The 18,711-nt window shown below is 35.2% G+C and overlaps 1 protein-coding gene across 1 annotated transcript in view; it reads right to left on the reverse strand.

Annotated features, from left to right (window-relative positions):
* Nucleotides 1–258: 258 nt before the first annotated feature.
* Taf15 (TATA-box binding protein associated factor 15) overlaps nt 259–18,711 on the reverse strand; it is a 30,195-nt gene continuing 11,742 nt past the window's right edge. The window contains exons 6-16 of the mRNA XM_063250929.1: nt 18,402–18,595; nt 17,059–17,179; nt 8,979–9,013; nt 8,305–8,337; nt 6,896–7,005; nt 5,090–5,219; nt 3,582–3,674; nt 2,655–2,736; nt 2,441–2,529; nt 1,806–2,334; nt 259–589 (exon numbers count right to left, since the gene is read on the reverse strand). Coding sequence (XP_063106999.1) covers nt 550–589; nt 1,806–2,334; nt 2,441–2,529; nt 2,655–2,736; nt 3,582–3,674; nt 5,090–5,219; nt 6,896–7,005; nt 8,305–8,337; nt 8,979–9,013; nt 17,059–17,179; nt 18,402–18,595 — 1,456 coding nt within the window. The 3' untranslated portion in view covers nt 259–549. The remainder of the gene's footprint in view (nt 590–1,805; nt 2,335–2,440; nt 2,530–2,654; nt 2,737–3,581; nt 3,675–5,089; nt 5,220–6,895; nt 7,006–8,304; nt 8,338–8,978; nt 9,014–17,058; nt 17,180–18,401; nt 18,596–18,711) is intronic.

The raw sequence follows: 18,711 nt of genomic DNA on the forward strand, positions 1-18,711 counted from the left end.
ACAACCTCACACTAGGCACTTACACTGCTGAGCTAAATCCTTGGCCCCCAAAATTTGTAATTTTAACAAACTTCTCATGTAACTCTAACTCAAAATCATCCTTGAGAATTATTACTCTAAGCAAAGTTGAACTCCATAAATAACGTTGAAAGTAGTGTTTTAATTTACTGAAGCAGAATTCACTTCCTAATTCCTTAGGAATAGAGTCTGCTGTAACTGTGCTTGAGTGTGACAGAAAAATGCACTAATGTACACAAATCCACAAAAACAAGCAGCCTTTATTGCAGTATTACAAAACACTTTCCATTTTGGCAATATTTTACAACGCACTTTGCTTCAAGGATTGGGAAGGAGAATGTGGGAAACTAGAAAGGAAAATTTCAATGACATTTCTAAAAGAAAAACTGTCCCAGCCCTCCCACCCAAATAAAAATCCAAATGTCACTTAATTTCACTACCCGAAAAGAGGCCACGAGGAAAGCAGCAGGCAAAACTCTGGCAATTTCACTGTGGATCATGTCAGAGACAAAGGAACATTCAAAACAGTCATCAGTATGGTCGGTTGCGCTGATCATTTCTGTAGTCATTTCTAGGAATGAAAAATAAAGAGCCAGACTAAATTCTAATTTCATAGCAAGGGAGTATCAGACACTTCAGGATGCTGGTGACTAGCATCAGTTAAGTTTCTGAAAGACTGACAACATATCTATTTCTACATTCTTAGAATATAAACATTTATCAGGTTTAAGACAAAGTTCAATCCTTCTCATCCAGAAAAAGAACTATAAACCACTGTATTATTTCAGATTACAGACTATGCCAAGAAGAGTGGTAATGGGAAGTAAACAAGCTTTCATATATGAATTCAGGATATGCTGCTTCGTTATATGACCTTGGAAAGTTACTTTGACTACACAAAATGGGAGGTACTCTACCTCAGGAGTATGACTGTAACTCAAGGATATAAAAACATATGCCACACAGGAAGACAAGTGTTCACAGACAATAATTAGGCTATTAATAATAGCTAACAAGTACCCCACAGCTGTTATAACCTAAGACAATCCTACAAACGAGGTATTATTAGCTCCCTTTTATATCTGACAATCTAAAGGGTTAAGTAACTCACCACACAGCTGGTTAAGTGGGAGAGACAGAACTCAGACTCTTTCAGCTCTAGCTTTCTTTCTTCCTTCCTCCTCCCCCCTTTCTTTCTTTCCTTCCTTCCTTCTTTTGTTACCAGGGATTGAACTCACCACTGCACGCTTGTAAGGCAGGCACTTATGCCACTGAGCTAAATCCTCGGCCCTCTAGCATTCTTTAAATACTATATTAATTCTCATTATCCTAAACTGCCTCTGGCATATATACCCTTAGAATAATAAGTTACTTTATATCACTGACTCTTGGAATTGTTCTATTCCACATCATTCACATATTATGTACATAACCCATATAATTTTATTTTGGGAGGTGTTTTTTATTTTGGGAGGAATATAAAGACAAGCTCTCACTATATAATAGCACAGTTTAGGCTCAAACTCTCAATCTACCTCAGGCTCCCAAGTACTGGGATTACAGGCACTTGCCATCACACATGGTTTAGCCCATCTGATTTAACAAGAACACATCCATAAAAAGTGTGGTCTTCTCTTACTTAGATTGAGAATCCTTAACAGTTTCAAGTTATCTGTCTACCTCAATTTCTTTAATAATGAGAAAAAATACTACATACACATATCCAGACAAACACAAACATTTATGAATAATTTCTAAAACAAATTTTAATGGATTTTAATACCCACCTTCCTCCCATTTTGCCTCCATAGCCACCTCGGTCTCCATAGCCACCACCACTTCTGTCTCCTCCATAGCCTCCACTTCGGTCTCCACCATAGCCTCCACTGCTACCACCACCACGGTCTCCTCCATAGCCACCTCGACTTCGGTCTCCTCCATAACCTCCTCGATCTCCTCCGTAGCTTCCTCGGTCTCCACCATAACCCCCTCGGTCTCCACCATAGCCCCCTCGGTCTCCACCATACCCTCCTCGGTCTCCACCATACCCACCTCGGTCTCCTCCATAGCCACCGCCTCTGTCTCCACCATAACCACCTCCTCTGTCCCCACCATAACCACCACTTCTGTCTCCACCATAGCCTCCCCCACTTCTGTCTCCACCGTAGCCTCCCCCACTTCTGTCTCCACCATAGCCACTTCTGTCACCACCATAGCCACCCCCACTTCTGTCTCCACCATAGCCGCCTCGGTCTCCACCTCTGCCCCCACGACCTCTGTAGCCCCTCTCTCCACCGTAGCCTCTCCCCCGGAAATCTGCAAAGTAGAAATGCAAACCAATGAGACCAACAAAATGATGTAAAGCCTCTTTAACACTGGTTAGAAGAAAAAAACATGTAGTTGCACTAAAGAGCTGACCTACCTCCTCCTGAGGGACGAGAGTCCTCTGGTCTAGGCTCATTACACTGATTACAGGAATTTCTTCGAGCAAAGTTCATATTTCCACATGATCTGAGAAAGGATGGAAATAAAATGCTCCTAGACGGTTTCCAAAGGATTCAAAACCTCTTTTTGTACTCTCTGACCCCAGCCTCAATGCTGACCTCTATTCCCACCAAAATAAACAGAGTACTTACGGATTAGGGCAAACCCAGTCTCCATTTTTGGGGTCTCCACCTCTCCCCTGAAAGCCTCCTCGGCCTCTATATCCTCCACGGCCTGAGTGAGAAAAGGTAGGTAAAGGAGAAAAAAATCAATATAGCAGAAATTAATACAAAAGTACTACATAAAAGAAGGAAGAGCAAATGTTTATTATTCCTGGATAGCCTCCTCAAAATTAACCCTCACAAAAGAACTCTGTAATTCTTTGACACAAAATGTAAGAACAAAGATCAGATACACATTATAATATAAATAATATACTAAAAAAAACTTCAAAATGCACTTTTTGCATTATCTTACTTAGCCTGAGAGTCTTAATGATAAAGGTTAAATCAGAAGACAAATTCCAATTTTTTTTTTTTTTTTTTTTGGTATCAGGACTCAAACTCAGTACCTTGTGCTTGCCAGGCAGGTGCCACGCCACTGAGCTATATCCCTGGCCCATAAATTACAAATTTTAAGGAAATGGATCCAATAGAAATAATGAAGTTTAAGAATCAAGGAGCTTGGGGCTGGGGATTTAGCTCAGTTGCATAAGCGCCTGCCTTGCAAGCAGGCAGTCGTGAGTTCGATCCCTGGTACCGATAAAAACAAAACAAAAAAAATAATCAAGGAGCTTAAGAACTACTTAATTAGCACTTGCACAACTGCTCATGATTTCCAGGTGAACAACAAACTGCTATACAGCTTTCCAAAATTCTTTCTATAACCTCCCACTACTTTCTTAGCTATTAGGGTACCTCATTTACCTAGTCTAGTCAATATTCTTCCTCACTTTAACATAAAAGGAAAAAGACCTAGGGAGAAAAAGGATAATAGCAAATTCGTGCAAGCAGGAAGAGAACGTGACTCAAACTCAAGCCTTGTACAGTATTCAGGGTTGTGAGCAGCAAGTATCTCACCTCGCCGCCCACCTCCACTTCCACCTCCTCTCATGAATTCAGGTCTTCGAGTGGCAAAGGACACTTTAATGATGTTGCCATGGAATTCTTTTCCTAAGCAGAAAGAAAACGGTTTTGAAGAAATGCTATCACACACCTGCACCTCCCAAGAAAAATACAAATCTATATTGGGAATTTTTAGTTTATAGGAATAATTGAAATGATCATAAAAATTCACTCTAGCGTGCCAAAGAGTCCAATAACAGAATTAAGTATGATATCAACCTACTGAACAAAGCAGCTATCATTTTTTATTAAGCTAAAAATAAAAAAATACACACACACAAAACCCACATCTAATATTTTTACATGAAAAGTCAACTGAGAAACAATGTATGAAGCATGTCCCCGTTTCTGTTTAAGAAAATGGTGCGCATGTACATGTACCTACATATTCACACGTCTGCTTGCATATGCACTGCCCACTGTATGCTTACTTAGCTCCCAGGAGGACAAATAAGATGATGGAGTGGAGTCAAGGTGGAAAACAACTATGCATTATATATGCCTTGTACCACATGAAATTTTAACCCGTACATATTGTACCTTTAAAAACCATGGATGTACAATATGCAACTACTTATATACACATACATACATTCTGCTGTCTTAAGGTGTTAGGGATAAGAATTAGCCTTTTTGCTTTATATTAAACAAGAGAACTGGTATCTAAAAAGAAGTACTCAAGCATTCATAAAATAGCTATAAATCCATGAATCTCAGTTCCCTGACCAAAGCCTTCACCACAACATCCTAAGATGTAAGAGATGATTTTGACATAGGAACCAACTCACAGATCAGTATTCTAAAAGTCATAATAAGACCTGGTTTAAAAAGAAAGAATACTGAGATGGGGAAAGATACTCACTCCCAGCACTGAAAATAAAATTGTGTCTAGTTCATAAACATGCAGTGTTACTTATCATGGATTTGTAGTAACACGGAAAAGTAAATGTTAAATGAAAAAAAACCATGAGACAAAACTGTATTGGGCCCCAGTACCAGAAAAAAAAAAAAAAAAAATGGTAAAACTGTATTGGGAACATCATGGTAAACTTAAAATATATCTTATTAGCCTAGAAGCAAAATTAACAACATATATTATCAGTGGTTATCTTGGTAGAAGATTTTGGATACCTTACTCATTTTAGCAGAAGAAAAAAAGTCTTACTAGTCCTTCTAAGTATGTGACTAACTTTACACTGAAAGGGAAACTACATTTTTAAAGAATATAGTGTCAACCAGGCCAATTTTCTAGTACTTATATCATGGTTAGAGTTAAGTCTCATGCAAGGCATGGTATAACAAAATTTCTTTCTAGACAAAGAAAAAGTTCATTTTATAAGTACACAAAAACTCTAGCTTTCATGAATATTTACAGAAGTAAAAATACTACAATCAGTCTCTTAGAATATATTTTGACTTTCACATTAGAAACAATTATTGCAAACTATACAAATGAGGAATACCATCAAACCAGTCAATGGCTGCCTTTGCAGAAGGAGGGTCATCAAATGACACTGTTGCCTCTCCTTTTGGCTTCCCTGTGTCTTTGTCTGTGTAAAGATTTATCATCGGTTTTCCAGTTTTCTTGTTTGTCTAAGGAAAAAACAAGTTGATGTTAGCATTTCAAGAACATGTAACAACTATACCATTTAGATAATATTTATTTTTCAAAGTAATTCATATATCCATATTGTAAAATAATATGTACCTAATATAAAAATTGACGTTATCACCTAACATGAAATTGAAATCATCCACAGGTTTGGACAACAAAAAACTCTCCAAGCTAAAGTAAATGAAAATCAAGCTATAAAAATGTTATATAGGAGAAGCCAAGTATGATGGCACACTAACTCCAACACTCAGGAGGCTGAGGCAGGAGGATTGTTGTGAATTCGAGACCAGCCAGGGCTACAAAGTGAGCTCAAGGCCAACCTGAACTGCCTTGGGAGACCCTGTCTCAAAAAGACAAAAAAAATTTATATAGAAGCTGGAGCTGGAGCTATACTCAATAGCAGAACATGCATTTGCCTATGCATGAGGCCCGAGGTTTGATCCCCAGCACTGTCAAAGAAAGAGAAAACGAGGAAGAAGGAAGAAATGGGAGGCAGACAGGACATTACTTACCTCCATATAATTTAAACCCCACAAAAATTAAATGTAGGTAATGCTTCATGTAAATACACATACTTTGTAAATCATTTACGTCAGGAAGGATGTTCAGAAGACAAGGGAAAAGTTTTACTTTATGAAACTGTGTGAACTGCTCTATATTTCATATTTAAATAGTTTCCTAAAAAACTGTAATACCCCAAGAAGAAAAAAAAAAAAAAGAGTAATTCTACATTAAAACAAGGACAAATGGGGCTGGGGATTTATCTCAGGGGTGTAAGTACCTGCCTAGCAATCCTAAGGTCGTGAGTTTCATCCCCAGTACCAAAAAACGAACAAACTTTTTTGGGACAGGACAAATTCTGGGCATGTTGGGACACATGTATAATTCCTATACTCAGAAGGCTGAGGCAGGAGCATCTCCACAAGTTCCAGGTCAGTCTAAACTACATAGTGAATTCAAGGCCAGCCTGAACTACATAGCAAGATCCTGTCTCAATGACAAATTTCAAATGTTATTATTATTTACTTAACACTGCTTTAAAAACTGCTTTCTAGTTAAAGAGATAAAAAGAAAATGCTTAAAATCAACAGTGCATAGGACACTCAAGTGAATGATTACAAAATAATGCATTACATATTGGGCAGAATAGATATTAAACATGAAAAAACAGTTGTTAATAACAACTTATGCTTGTACATTCATAGATTTCAGAATCTGTAATATTCTAACACTTTTCTTTTGGTATTTATTTATTTGAATTTTTTTGAGACAGGGTCTTCCTATGTAGTTCAGGCTGGCCTTGAACTTCTTTTCTTTCTGGTCTTGAATTTGAGGCAATGTATCCCAAGTGTTGGTATCACAGGCATGTGCCACCAAACCCAGTAGTTCTCTCAATCTGAAGAGTTAGTCAGAAACTATTTTTAGAGCTCCTAGGATTGAAGTTAAAGCAGAGGTAGGCTACAGAAAGGTAAAACATAAGAAATAAAATCTTTATAAATTTAGCAAAGGTCTACAGATCTCGGTAAACACAAACATTAGAGGATTTTAACAAGCAACCCTCATTGGAGTACATACGCTTATGAAAAAACTATGTACATTAACTACAGGATGTTAATAAGTAAGAAATTTCTAACACAAGCCATATTCTACTCACCTTGATAATTCCTATTTGTTTAAAGAACTCTCCCACTTGATCTGTAGACACACCCTCCCCAAGTCCTTGCACAAAGATTGTGTTGTTATCTGAATTATCAGATTCTGAATCTAAGGAGAAAAAATTATGGTTAATTTTACATTCCTTAGTTCTACTACATCCTGTTTAGTAATTAAGAGTAAAAATGTATTGTTCAATATTCAACTGTTTCTAAGACCAAAATGAAAGACTAATCTAAAAAAAATTATGTAAACATGTAGTGTTTAAAATAAAATTGTAGACCAATTCTTACATCTAAACTTTAAGTGCATCAAGTACACACTCTGAAATATAAATAGACCTAGTCAAAGGGAGGTCTTTAAAATCTCACTTTCCAGATCTGATACAGGACTACAGCTCATAAAGTGATGAAGAGTGAATTTAAAGTAGCATTTCTTCTTTTGGCAAATTTTTAATTTTTATGACTAATTAACAGTTGTGGGGCTGGGGATATGGCTCAGTGTCATAAGCGCCTGCCTCACAAGTGTAAGGTCATGAATTCAATTTCTAATTAAAAAAAAAAAAAAAAACAACCTAAAAGTTGTAATAAAGCTCTCTAGGACAAAATTCCCCCAAATCTGACATTCTGAACTTCCAAGCAAGCCAAGCAAAAGTGCTGGTTTCACACTCAGTGCAATAAGCCTTGTACAGATCAGAGGGTAGGACTTGTGCATACCCCTTACCTTACACGCACACTTTTGGATTAGCATAACAAAGTAAGAAAGATGTACAAAAATTCAGTTCATCAAGGGATAATTCAGAAATTGCCATCCATATAGAATACTTTGGCATCTTAACAAAAACAAAAGTTTTGATTTCAATATATATTAAAAGATTTTGGCTTAAACAGATTTTTAACTTCTAAATCACAACTTTCAAAAGTCTCCATGAGTAAATCTGTAGCCTTGAATTTCATTTAAAAATAAAAAGTCACATAAAATCATTGACTTCTATCCAGAATAAGACAATTCTCTCTTGTATGAACTCAGATTTCCTAAGTCCCCTCAGCAGACTATCAGTCCAACATAGGATTTTCATAAACACAGTTTTTTTCTTCTAGTTCCTCAATGATACCAATACTTTCATTAAATCTGACTTACAATAATTTAAATAATAACGCTTATTAGCAGTAAAAACACAAGTGTTTCCTTCAAGAATAAAAAGTGGACCATGGGAAAACAAAAATAGCAATTTCCCCAGCAATCTTCCCCATCAATACCCCTACATTTCTCTTTTTGGCATTTGTTTAGAAACAAAGCTCTCTACCTTTAGGCAATATTAAATTTCTCCAAACACATACTTTCCCCTTTAAAAAGCTGAAAACTAACATTTCTTTAACTGCAAAATTACAAACTACTACAAAACCTTACCCGCATCTGGTCTGGGTCCATAATCCCTGTGACCTAAGGAAAAAGGAAAAAAAAAAGCTATTTAAGGCAACTCATTTGAAATAATTTTTTTAAAAACAGTAATAACCAAGGCATGAAAACTCAAACACTTCCAAAGTCCTTGAAAGTCAACCATCACAGATTTATAAACTATGTAAATTAAATTTTATTAAAAGTTTTAAGAAATCAAGGTGAGTATGAACAATTTCTTCTTAAACCTGTCCAAGACGGCACCCACTACTTTGGCAGTATCACTTTCATTAAGCTCTGGTTGTGAAGGCTGATTGGAAAGCCCTGATAATTTAATAACACACACACACATCAGCTACCTTTATTTTTTGAAAAAAAAAAAAAAAATACTGTCAAAATCCAGTGACGGTCTCATTCATTGGTCACCACAGACTCTTTCATGCAAATACACTGTGTAGAAATCCATTGGACTAGTTTGAGATCAGCTTTGGCTTTTTAATATTTACTTTGAGATACAGATAGATATAATGTGTGTATATAAATATATATAATTCTTTTAAAAAGCACACAACATACACCAGCCTCAACAGAGTAAAAAAGGGCTTAGACTGCGTCTGCGGGATATTGGTGGCTTTTAGATGTATATAGCATTTCCACTGAAACATTTTGGGATACTCAGAACTTACCACCAAAATTTTTGAAGCCACCGCGGTCACCACCACTGCAGAGGAAAAATTGAAGAAATGATTTCTTCCTTAAGTCTCTAATGTGCTGAGCCCTGGGCTCAATCTACACTTAACTGTCACAAGTAGAGCACTTAGGAATACAGTAGCACCACTAACTTTCCAGTTAATTCCATTTTCATAGTCCTCAGAATGTTTTCCTCTAAGTGTTTTCCCAAGGATCTACTTTTACAAGATGCCTTTTCAAGCTTTCTAGATAACATGTCAAATATACTCTTATTTTAAAAATTTTCCCAACCCCAAGCCAAAAGGATACTATTCAAACTGTGACTTAAAGCTGGAGTCACAGCATGAAGAATGCTAAATTAGAACAAGTATTCTTTCCAAAGGGGTATTTTTAAAACATGAGAAAAAGAAAAAAAGACTACAAGAATACAAAGCAAGGTTAAGATTTTGATAGTAGAACAGAAGAGGTAAAAATTTCAGTACTAGGTTCTATTATGATACCAAACTGTGGGTGTATGAGATGAATAAAAAAAGTGACATACAAATATACACAAAAGTGAGCCTGAATGAAAGTAGTCGCTGAATTTTAAATCTGATAAAATCTGATAAAATGCGGACTGATAAAATCTGATAAAATTCCAAAATCTGATAAAATGAGGACTAAAAAAGTATACCAAAACTTCCCTTCCTTCATACCCACCTAATATACTAGAGACCTCTTCATATCACAGCTACTGAGGTTTATGATGCCAATGCTCTGTATACCATGTGAATAGCATGTCAGAGACAGAACACAACATACTCCACAACCACCCATAGGATGACATTATTTGGCAAACTGCTGCTGTCAGATAAGTCAGTTGCCAGAGTACACACAGCTTTATGAAAGAAATCTATATAGCCTTCTCTAATCAAGAATTTAGACTCATCCAACAAAAGCTTATTTCTCAAGACTGAAGTACATGATCTTCTCAAGGTTCATTTGCTGACACAGAAATAAGTTCTCAAATGCTAGTATGTATTTTCTATTACAACCAAAGAAGTTAATCCAATCTACTAATGTCTCTCTCTCTCACCACTTAACCTCTGCTTTAGTGATTACTCTACTCTTTGGAAGGCTTTTCTGAACCATCTGAAGAAAAATCATTGACTAAGAAAGCATTCTTCCACCAAAAAAAGTATACACACTTCAGTGGTTCGCTATACTAATAAATGTCTGGAAGCTAATGGCCACCACTTTGAGCATCTCTTATAATTGTAGAGGCCAAAGGTAACTTTATTAATCTCATGATGTCAATACATTTAATATTAAAATATTTATATAAGCTTTTCTTTTCCCAACATATATATTTTTGGCAACCTCTATATTCTATTTCCTTGATATAACAATGTTACTCTTTCAATCAATTTAGGTAGAGACATAAGCACTTTACTTTGCTTTTAACTTTTTATATGACTTCCATGATGACTTTTTAAGCAGGAAAGGAAGATTATTTCAAGGCTACATAAATAATACTAAATCCAGACTTTCACATACAGTACATTGTTTCATATATATATGTGTGTATGTGTATGTGTATATATATATATATATATATATACACACATATATATAACTGTACTGAAATAGTGAGATATATATAGGCAGTACCTAAGTCTTTTCTACCCTTATAAATGACTTATACATATATCACAGCTAACTCTTTAAGAAAGACAAACCAGGTTCGACATGGTGGTGCATGCTGTAATTCCAGCACTAGGGAGGCTGAGGCAGGACCCCAGTGAGTTTAAGGCCAGACTGGTATTACATAATGAGTCTAAGGTCAGCCTAAACCTTATAGCAAAAACCCTATCCTAAAACAAAGGAAAAAGAGAGAGAGAGAGAGAGAAAGGGGAAACAGTAGGGTTCTCAAGATTAAGTTGCTGAAAATCTTATTAAAGACCAATGTATCGTATGTTTCTTCAACCATCATCGTTAAAACTCCAAAAAAGTGATGAGACAAGATCCAGTGAAAATATTAAGCCCATATTCTTATGTCAGGAGGATAAATGTCCTCAGAATAAAGTACACTTTTAAAATAAGAAAATGGAAGTCATACATTCACAACAAACAAGAGCTGGAAATGGTACCTCATAACTACTTTCCTGTCACCTAAACAGAGTATCAACTTGCTTATCACAGTAGAAGATACGCAATTCCATAGTTTAAAAAGTTGGTGGTGCGTTCTGCAATCCCAACACTGGGGGAGCCGAGACAGGAAGACTACTAAAAGTTCAAGAGTAGCCTAAACTACATAACAAGGCCCTGTCTCCTGAAAAAACACAAAATAAAAATAAAAACCTAGTTCCTACTATTTTCAGTATGGGCAATAATAACTTTGAAACATTAAAAAAAAAAAAAAAAAAAAAAGGAGCCTGTCTCAAAAAAAAAACAGGAATCTATAAAACTAGTAAGTTTGAGTGTGTTTATAATTTCTTATTCTTCCATATAAATGACATTTTAACTTATCATCTTCCTCTGAAAATAAAAGCAGCTTAAATTTTCAAGGCAATGACTGTAACTACAGGAATACCACAGTGCAGTGGTGGTGAACCTATGGCACACTGTTATTTTTTTTTTAATGGCAAAAGGTATGGTATAACTTGTGGTAAAGTATAAGTTGTTTTTTTCTAAATTAAAACCTCAGTAATTCAGGTTTAATCACAGTGCTGGCACTTTGCAGTAAGTGAGTTTTGGGTTGCAGTTCGGACACTTGCTTCTAAATGGTTCATCATCACTGCTATAGTACATTACAAAAAGAATGACTAAGAGACTTAAAGAATAGTCTTAGTTACCACTAATGAACCATGCAATTTTCAGTCAGTAAAATTCTCCCTTGAGTTTAGTTTCCTCTTCTACAAACTAAAGTCTACATTCTTACTACTCAAGAAAAGCACAGCAGCATAAGCACAGCCTAGGAACACCTCAAAAAAGCAGGATCTCATTCTCCATTCAGATTTAATAAATCAGAATCTACATTTTAGTAAGCTAAGTAAATCTTAAGTAATTCTTAAGTTATTCATATGCACATTAATGTCTGAGCCACATTGCTCCAGATGATCTGTACTTTTACATTGAGATGTTTCTATCATTTTCTTTCTCCTTATTAGGAAATTCTCTATTAGTTACATTATACTCCACATGAGGAAACTTATTAAATACAGTAAATAAAAGTCAAATAGTACCACTACTAAATGACAAAAGATACGCCTGCTAAGAGTCTTTCTTTCAAATCTGCAAATTACAAGTCCTTTACCACATAATACTGAGGCCTTGCTGGCATGTTAGACACAAGGGTACTTTAACAAGTGAGTTAAGATGTTGCCACGACAAATCTGTTTTCAATCCCAGAAAAAGTTGCAACATACACACACGGAGAATTCTTGAGACACTTTTAATGAAGTAGTAATGGTATTTAACACAGACATAATATAAGATAGTCAACATCAAGATAGTTTATAAAAGATACTTTTTCTATTTAAAAAAAAAAACCTAGCTACACACTCTGACTCATGGAGATGGTTCCCCCCAAATTCAAAACCACAGTAAGTCTACCTTAGGGTAGACTCTGGGGATTCCCTCATTATTAAAGCACTACATATCTAGAAAAGACAGTTTTAATTTCAACTGCTTGCCAAGAACGAAAAAATTCACTGACAAAATCTCTGTTTCGAGCATTTAATTAAAAAAAAATCTAGCCAGGCATGGTAGTGCACATCTGTAATCATAACTCTGGGAGGCTGAAACTGGAAGACTGCCATGAATTCAAAGCTATCCTGGCTACATAGTGGCCAGCCAGCCTATACTACACAGCAAGACTGTCTCAAAAACACCCCGTATCAATCAATCAATATGTCTCTGTGAAAGCACTAAAACTGTCAAGAAGTAGAAGGACAATGCAGGAATTTATTACTAGAAAATATTAAAAGAAAACAGAAAAAGGGGCTTAACTAAAAACTGAAAAAGATTAATTTAAAAACTGGTATCATGCTTGAGCTTTGATACTACGAAGTATAGAATACAATATATTTTAGTCTGAAGAAAAGACCAACATGAACTCCAAATGTAAATGACTCAAATTCAAAAATCATTCTCAATAATAGCTGTGTTTACATTTTATTTCCTTCCATGTTGCATGTGAATGGTAAAAAGGCTTTCTGGATTCAGCATTTATCAACATTTTAGGAGGCTGAGTACTGTTCAATACAGTACCAACTAACTTCATGTAGCTACTGAGTACCTGAGTATGTAGCCAATAGTATAAAATGAGATGTGCACTAAATGTAAATATAAAATGGATTTCTAAGTTCTAGTATATTAAAAAAAAAAAAAAAAGGAATGTGCACTATCTCATCCAAGGAATTTTTTTAATGGGTATTGAACAGCTAGGCAACCACTTAGATAACATCTCACTCACTCAGTTCCCCAATGTGGCCTCAAACTTACAATCCTCCTGCCCCAGTCTCCCAAGTAGCTGGGATTATAGGCATGCAATACCACATTTGGCTTTCATCAAGAATTTTTTATACTGATTACATGAAATTTTAATTTATATTTATTTTAGGTGTTTAATTTCACCTATTTGATTTTATCTGTGTGTATATATGGTATTGACGATTGAACCCAGGGCCTAGTACATGCTATGCAAAAACTTTACCACTGAGTTATATATGCCCAACCCTCCATTTTCTTAAGTGTGGCTAGTAACAGGTTTTAAATTATATACACATCTCCTGTTTTGACCCATGTTGCATTTCTACTGGCCAGCACCATTTGTTTTAGACTGTCACCAGGACATATACCTTTTTTTTTTTTTTTTTTTTGTGCTTGTTTTAGTTTTTTGAGACAGGGTCCCAAGTTCAGGCCGGCCATGAACTTACTATGTTGTCCAGACTGGCCTTGAACTCTTAGCAATCCCTCCTGTCTCAGCCTCCTGCATGCTGGAATTGTATTTTTTTTAGTATCAGCTGAATTTATTTCAAGAAGCTTTATTACTAAGCTCCAAGACACATTACAGTGTTAACTACAGAAATGTAGGAGCAGATTAATCACTTTTAAGAAGGACAAAACACTTCACTATAAAAGCCTTAATGACATAATAATAAATAACAACTATTTAAAAAGTTCTGGCAATTTTGCAAAAGCACTAATCACAATGCTACAATTAAAAAACACTGACAGAATTTATGGTCTTAGGTTCTAGTCCACTAAGAGGTCAATATCAATTATAGACAATAATAAGATATTCAATCTTCTTTGCTACAATAGCGTTTTCAAAGAAATAGAATAGGAGCTGGATATGGCAGCACATGCTTGTAATTCCAACACTCAGGAAGCTGAGGCCAAAGGACTGTTGTGCGTTCAAGGCCATCCTGGGATACATACTGAGTTTAAGACCAGCTTGAACTATACAATGAGGTCTTGTCTTTAAAACAAAACAAAACATTTCCAATAGTACCTGTATTTTCATATCTTTCTCTTTCTTATTTAGCCTTTTTGTCCGAATTCTTCCACCACCAAGCAATCACAGAATTTAAGTCTAAGAATGTCTTACAGCCTTTACCACACATCTAACTCTTACCTATATTCCTATTTCTTTAAATATAAATCCAACTAATGCCAACTAATCTTCAAAACAGCCCCCAAAAGAACATTTTCAACATGCTATTAAGATGATTAACATCACAAATGGCAGTGTTGATGAAGACTAATGAAAAACGTTTGGTGTTATTTTTGGTGTTTAAATGCAAAACCAAATGTGAAAAAAAATCTTGAAACTTGGTATTAATATTCAAATTCAAAATACTTTACCCTAATAAATAACTGAAAAGCACATTTTAAAATGTCATGACACCTGAAAAAATATGAACTTTCAATCTCAGAGCTATATCCATAAATGAAGTTTCAGTAGAACACAGTAATTTTTAGTTATCTGCATATTATTTATGGTCACTCTGGTGCTCTAAGGCAGGTCAGAAGAGTTGCAACAAAAATCACATCGTCTGAAAGTATAAACATTCACTCCTGGCTTTTCACAGAAAGTTTGCCAACCTGATATGAGAGAATAATCATTTTCCATATAGATTTCTAAAAAAAAAAAGGGCTTTTATAAACATTTCATTTACTTGGGAAGAAGTGAGAGGGGCAAGACTGCAGAGCCCCTATGTGAATTTTATTTCCAACTAACCCAGATCAATATCATTTGACCATATATATACTGGGCTTCTGCCCAAGACTTTGTTATAAAAGGCTTTAATGGATAAAAATCAGATTTGAAAAACTGAAAAAACCTAGTTCATAATGGGTATGTGGGCCACAAATTTACTAAAATACATTGCCAAGGTTATACTGCTTAAAAATTGGACTCCTAGGTTGGGAGTTCCTTATCAGAAACGTAATTCAAGGTCTCCTCAGTTCTCTAGGTTTAAGGTAAGTTCTCACTCACAGATGAAAACTGTTACTTATAAAGACTTCTCCTCCCTATTGCCTATCCTCTTCCTCCTAAAAAGTGGGATTCCACTATTCTCAGTCAGACACTATCAGTTTAATTGATACACTACTGGGTTTACTTCTTTATGAGGAAAGTTAAACCTATGATGTACTTACAAAATGCACAGCATTCCAAAGCAACCAATTATTTAAAACACAACAACTGGAAAATTAAATATATCTGTTGGTTATCTTGTTTTGGAATTGTCTTAGGAGGGAAGCTAATAGGTAAAAAGTAAGTGCCATGTCACTTTACATTATTCATTTACAGGTACACTAAGAGCAGACTAATCTCTTTGATAAAGAGAAGGCATATGATAGATATATTTTTACATTGGTAAAGTACCAATCAAGATGCGCTATACAGTAAAAATTCAGAAATACAAGTCAGTGAAAAATATAAGTCTGCATATATTGGTTTTGTTTCCTAGATTACCTCACAGGACACTCAATACCTAAGGAGCTTAAGTGTGAACTGGTAGTGATGTATTATTAAGTACAAATTAAAGGTGACTGACACTTTAATTTCCAATGAAAATAAATCACCTTTACACCTGGGTATTTTACAAATGAATTTATAATCAGCAAGTCTCCTTGAGAATAGGTGTCAATTACTTGTTTTGGTTTTTTTTTTTTTTTTTTTTTTTTTTTTTTTGGTGCCAGGAATCAAACTCACAACCTTGCACTTGCCAGGCAGGTGCTTATACCACTGAGCTAAATCCCCAGCATGTCAATTACTTTTTCATTCTTGTTTTTAGGGCCAAAATGATTACCTCACAGATATATTTAAAAGCAATTTAAAATCTAGTTTTTGAAACATGCTATAAGGAAGGAAAAAAGAAAGAAACACTACAAACTAACAATAGTAGCAATGGGGGAAAAAGGATAAATTTTAAATATCATTCTTTTATCACAACTTACTCCTTTTATCACAACTTAAAATATAGAACGGCATGCAATGTTATACCAATTGTTTGAATAATTATTTACTCAAGAAAGAAGACAAAATGTTTAATTACATTAAATCTTTCCCTTATTTGCCAATCCCACCTTTCTACTCTGCCATTCCTAATATATATATTTAAAAAAGCATACCCCTAGCCTTTCTCTGCCCAAAGAAATTCAAGATTAAGGAATAGCATCTCTGATTTCCAATATGGAATTAACTTACCTTTTATTTTTTATAAAAAACACTTTGATTTTCCAGAGTCATCTTTTAAAGGACTCTAGCTTGTAGGTCTGGTAGGAAAAACCTACCAAGTGGTTTAACCACAACTTTAGCAAAAGTACTTTTCTTTATTATGGTTTAACATATATCATGTAAAACATACCCAATTCTAATTCATGAGATCTTAAGACTGAAAATAAACTTTAAATTTCTGCCCTCTTTTCTACAATAGAAATCCTAAAAGTATCTTAATTAAATGCCAGAATCAAACCAGCAAAGTAACACACACACACTTAAAAAAGCCCCAAAAAACAAACAAAAAAAAAATGCAAAAAACAGAAAAACAGAGAGAAGAAATGTAGATATCTATATCTACTTACCTTGATCCTGTCATAGGACCTCTTCCATCCTTGTCATATCCCCCACGCCCTCTACCTCCTCCCTGTGACCCGCCATATCCTCTATTATCTTCTCCATACCTACTCACATCACGACGGTCATCTATAAAAAGCAAAATACACACACCTAAATGAGTACTATCATTGCTGAAAAGTGATTCACATAATACAACCTTAAAGGGCACGTTAGGTCATACATTATACCCTTTGGAAAAACACATATATGCAAAGCCAAATGCAAATTATAAAACCATCAGAAATTAAATGTTGGAGAACTACATTTGTGTCAAATTCCATACTGCTAGGAAATCAGATGATGAAATGGTAATATGGGCTAATGAGTTAAAATATAATCTAATAACTTACATATAAAAAAGTGTATCCTAGTTTTGAAAATTACTTTTTGCAAAAAAAAATTACTTTTTGCCTCAAAAACACTTAAATATAAACTAAGCATACATAAAATATAATTGAAAGAACTATATTTGCCTGTAACTTTAGCATACTGAGAGACTGAGGCAGGAAGACTGCAAGTTCAAGCCAGGCATGCGCAACTTAATGATTCAGAAAGCCTGTCTCAACATGCAAAATCTTTTCAAAGGGTTAGGGTTATAGCTCACTCAGTATGATGGCTCTAGATTCAACGAGTACTACAAAAAAACAAAACTGGATTTTTGAACAGAGAAAATAACAAGTAAGCTTCCATATTCATTCACTCTCAATTATTGAACAAGGCATATACTGCTCAGTGGTAGAGTACGTGGCTAGCACATATAAGGCCACTGGTTCAATTGTCAGTAGTAGGGGCAAAAACTGCAAATACTTACTGAGGACTTACTATGAATCAAGATATAACTAAATAGATGACTTAGGACCTTTGCCTTTAAATCATTCACTTTCATGAAGCACACAAATCCTAAGTATCAGTGGTGTATACAGAGTGCTATGGGACAACAAAAGAAGTAATGATTGAGCCTTCTTAGGTCAAGTTAGTGAAGGCAAATACTATATAGGATAATCTCCCCGATTCAAGTACATCCCCATCACCAAAAGAACTGGCAGCAACAGTAATGTCACATGATCAGAGTTCACTGAAACAACAAAGAAAATGCATGTGACCAGTCATCAAAAACTGTATCCACTGGGAGTCTCCAAGAAGTTAAAAAAGAAAAATCTAGTAACAACTTTCATGACCCTGATTAAAGAATTATGCTCAAGGTCACCCCAAAGTTTTACAAATATAAAATCCTCTGTGGGTCTTTTAATCCAAACACAATATTAAAACAATTTTGTGAAGAAAAATAATACAAGTCATTGTAACTTACCTTGTGTATGGTGACTGTAGTTTTCCCTTTGTGAATGATAGGACTGCTGGTTTTGATTATAAGAATCATGCTGCTGATTATAATTTGATTGCTCATCATACGAGCCTTGATGTTGATCATAGCCTGACTGCTGGTCATACGAATCTTGCTGACTATAGTTTGATTGGTCATATGAAGGTGCTCTTCCACCTTGGCTAAAGAGAAATCAAGAACTTGAGAGACTTCATAGGAAGATATGTCTAACAAGCTGACTTAGACTGGCATCAAAGGCCTGAAAAGCTAAAATTCACCCGAATCCAATAGTACTTTC

This window comes from Cavia porcellus, unplaced genomic scaffold (genome assembly GCF_034190915.1).
Source record: "Cavia porcellus strain 051 isolate PalLab524CR breed Dunkin Hartley unplaced genomic scaffold, mCavPor4.1 scaffold_6, whole genome shotgun sequence".
In the NCBI taxonomy this organism is placed as follows: Eukaryota; Metazoa; Chordata; class Mammalia; order Rodentia; family Caviidae; genus Cavia; species Cavia porcellus.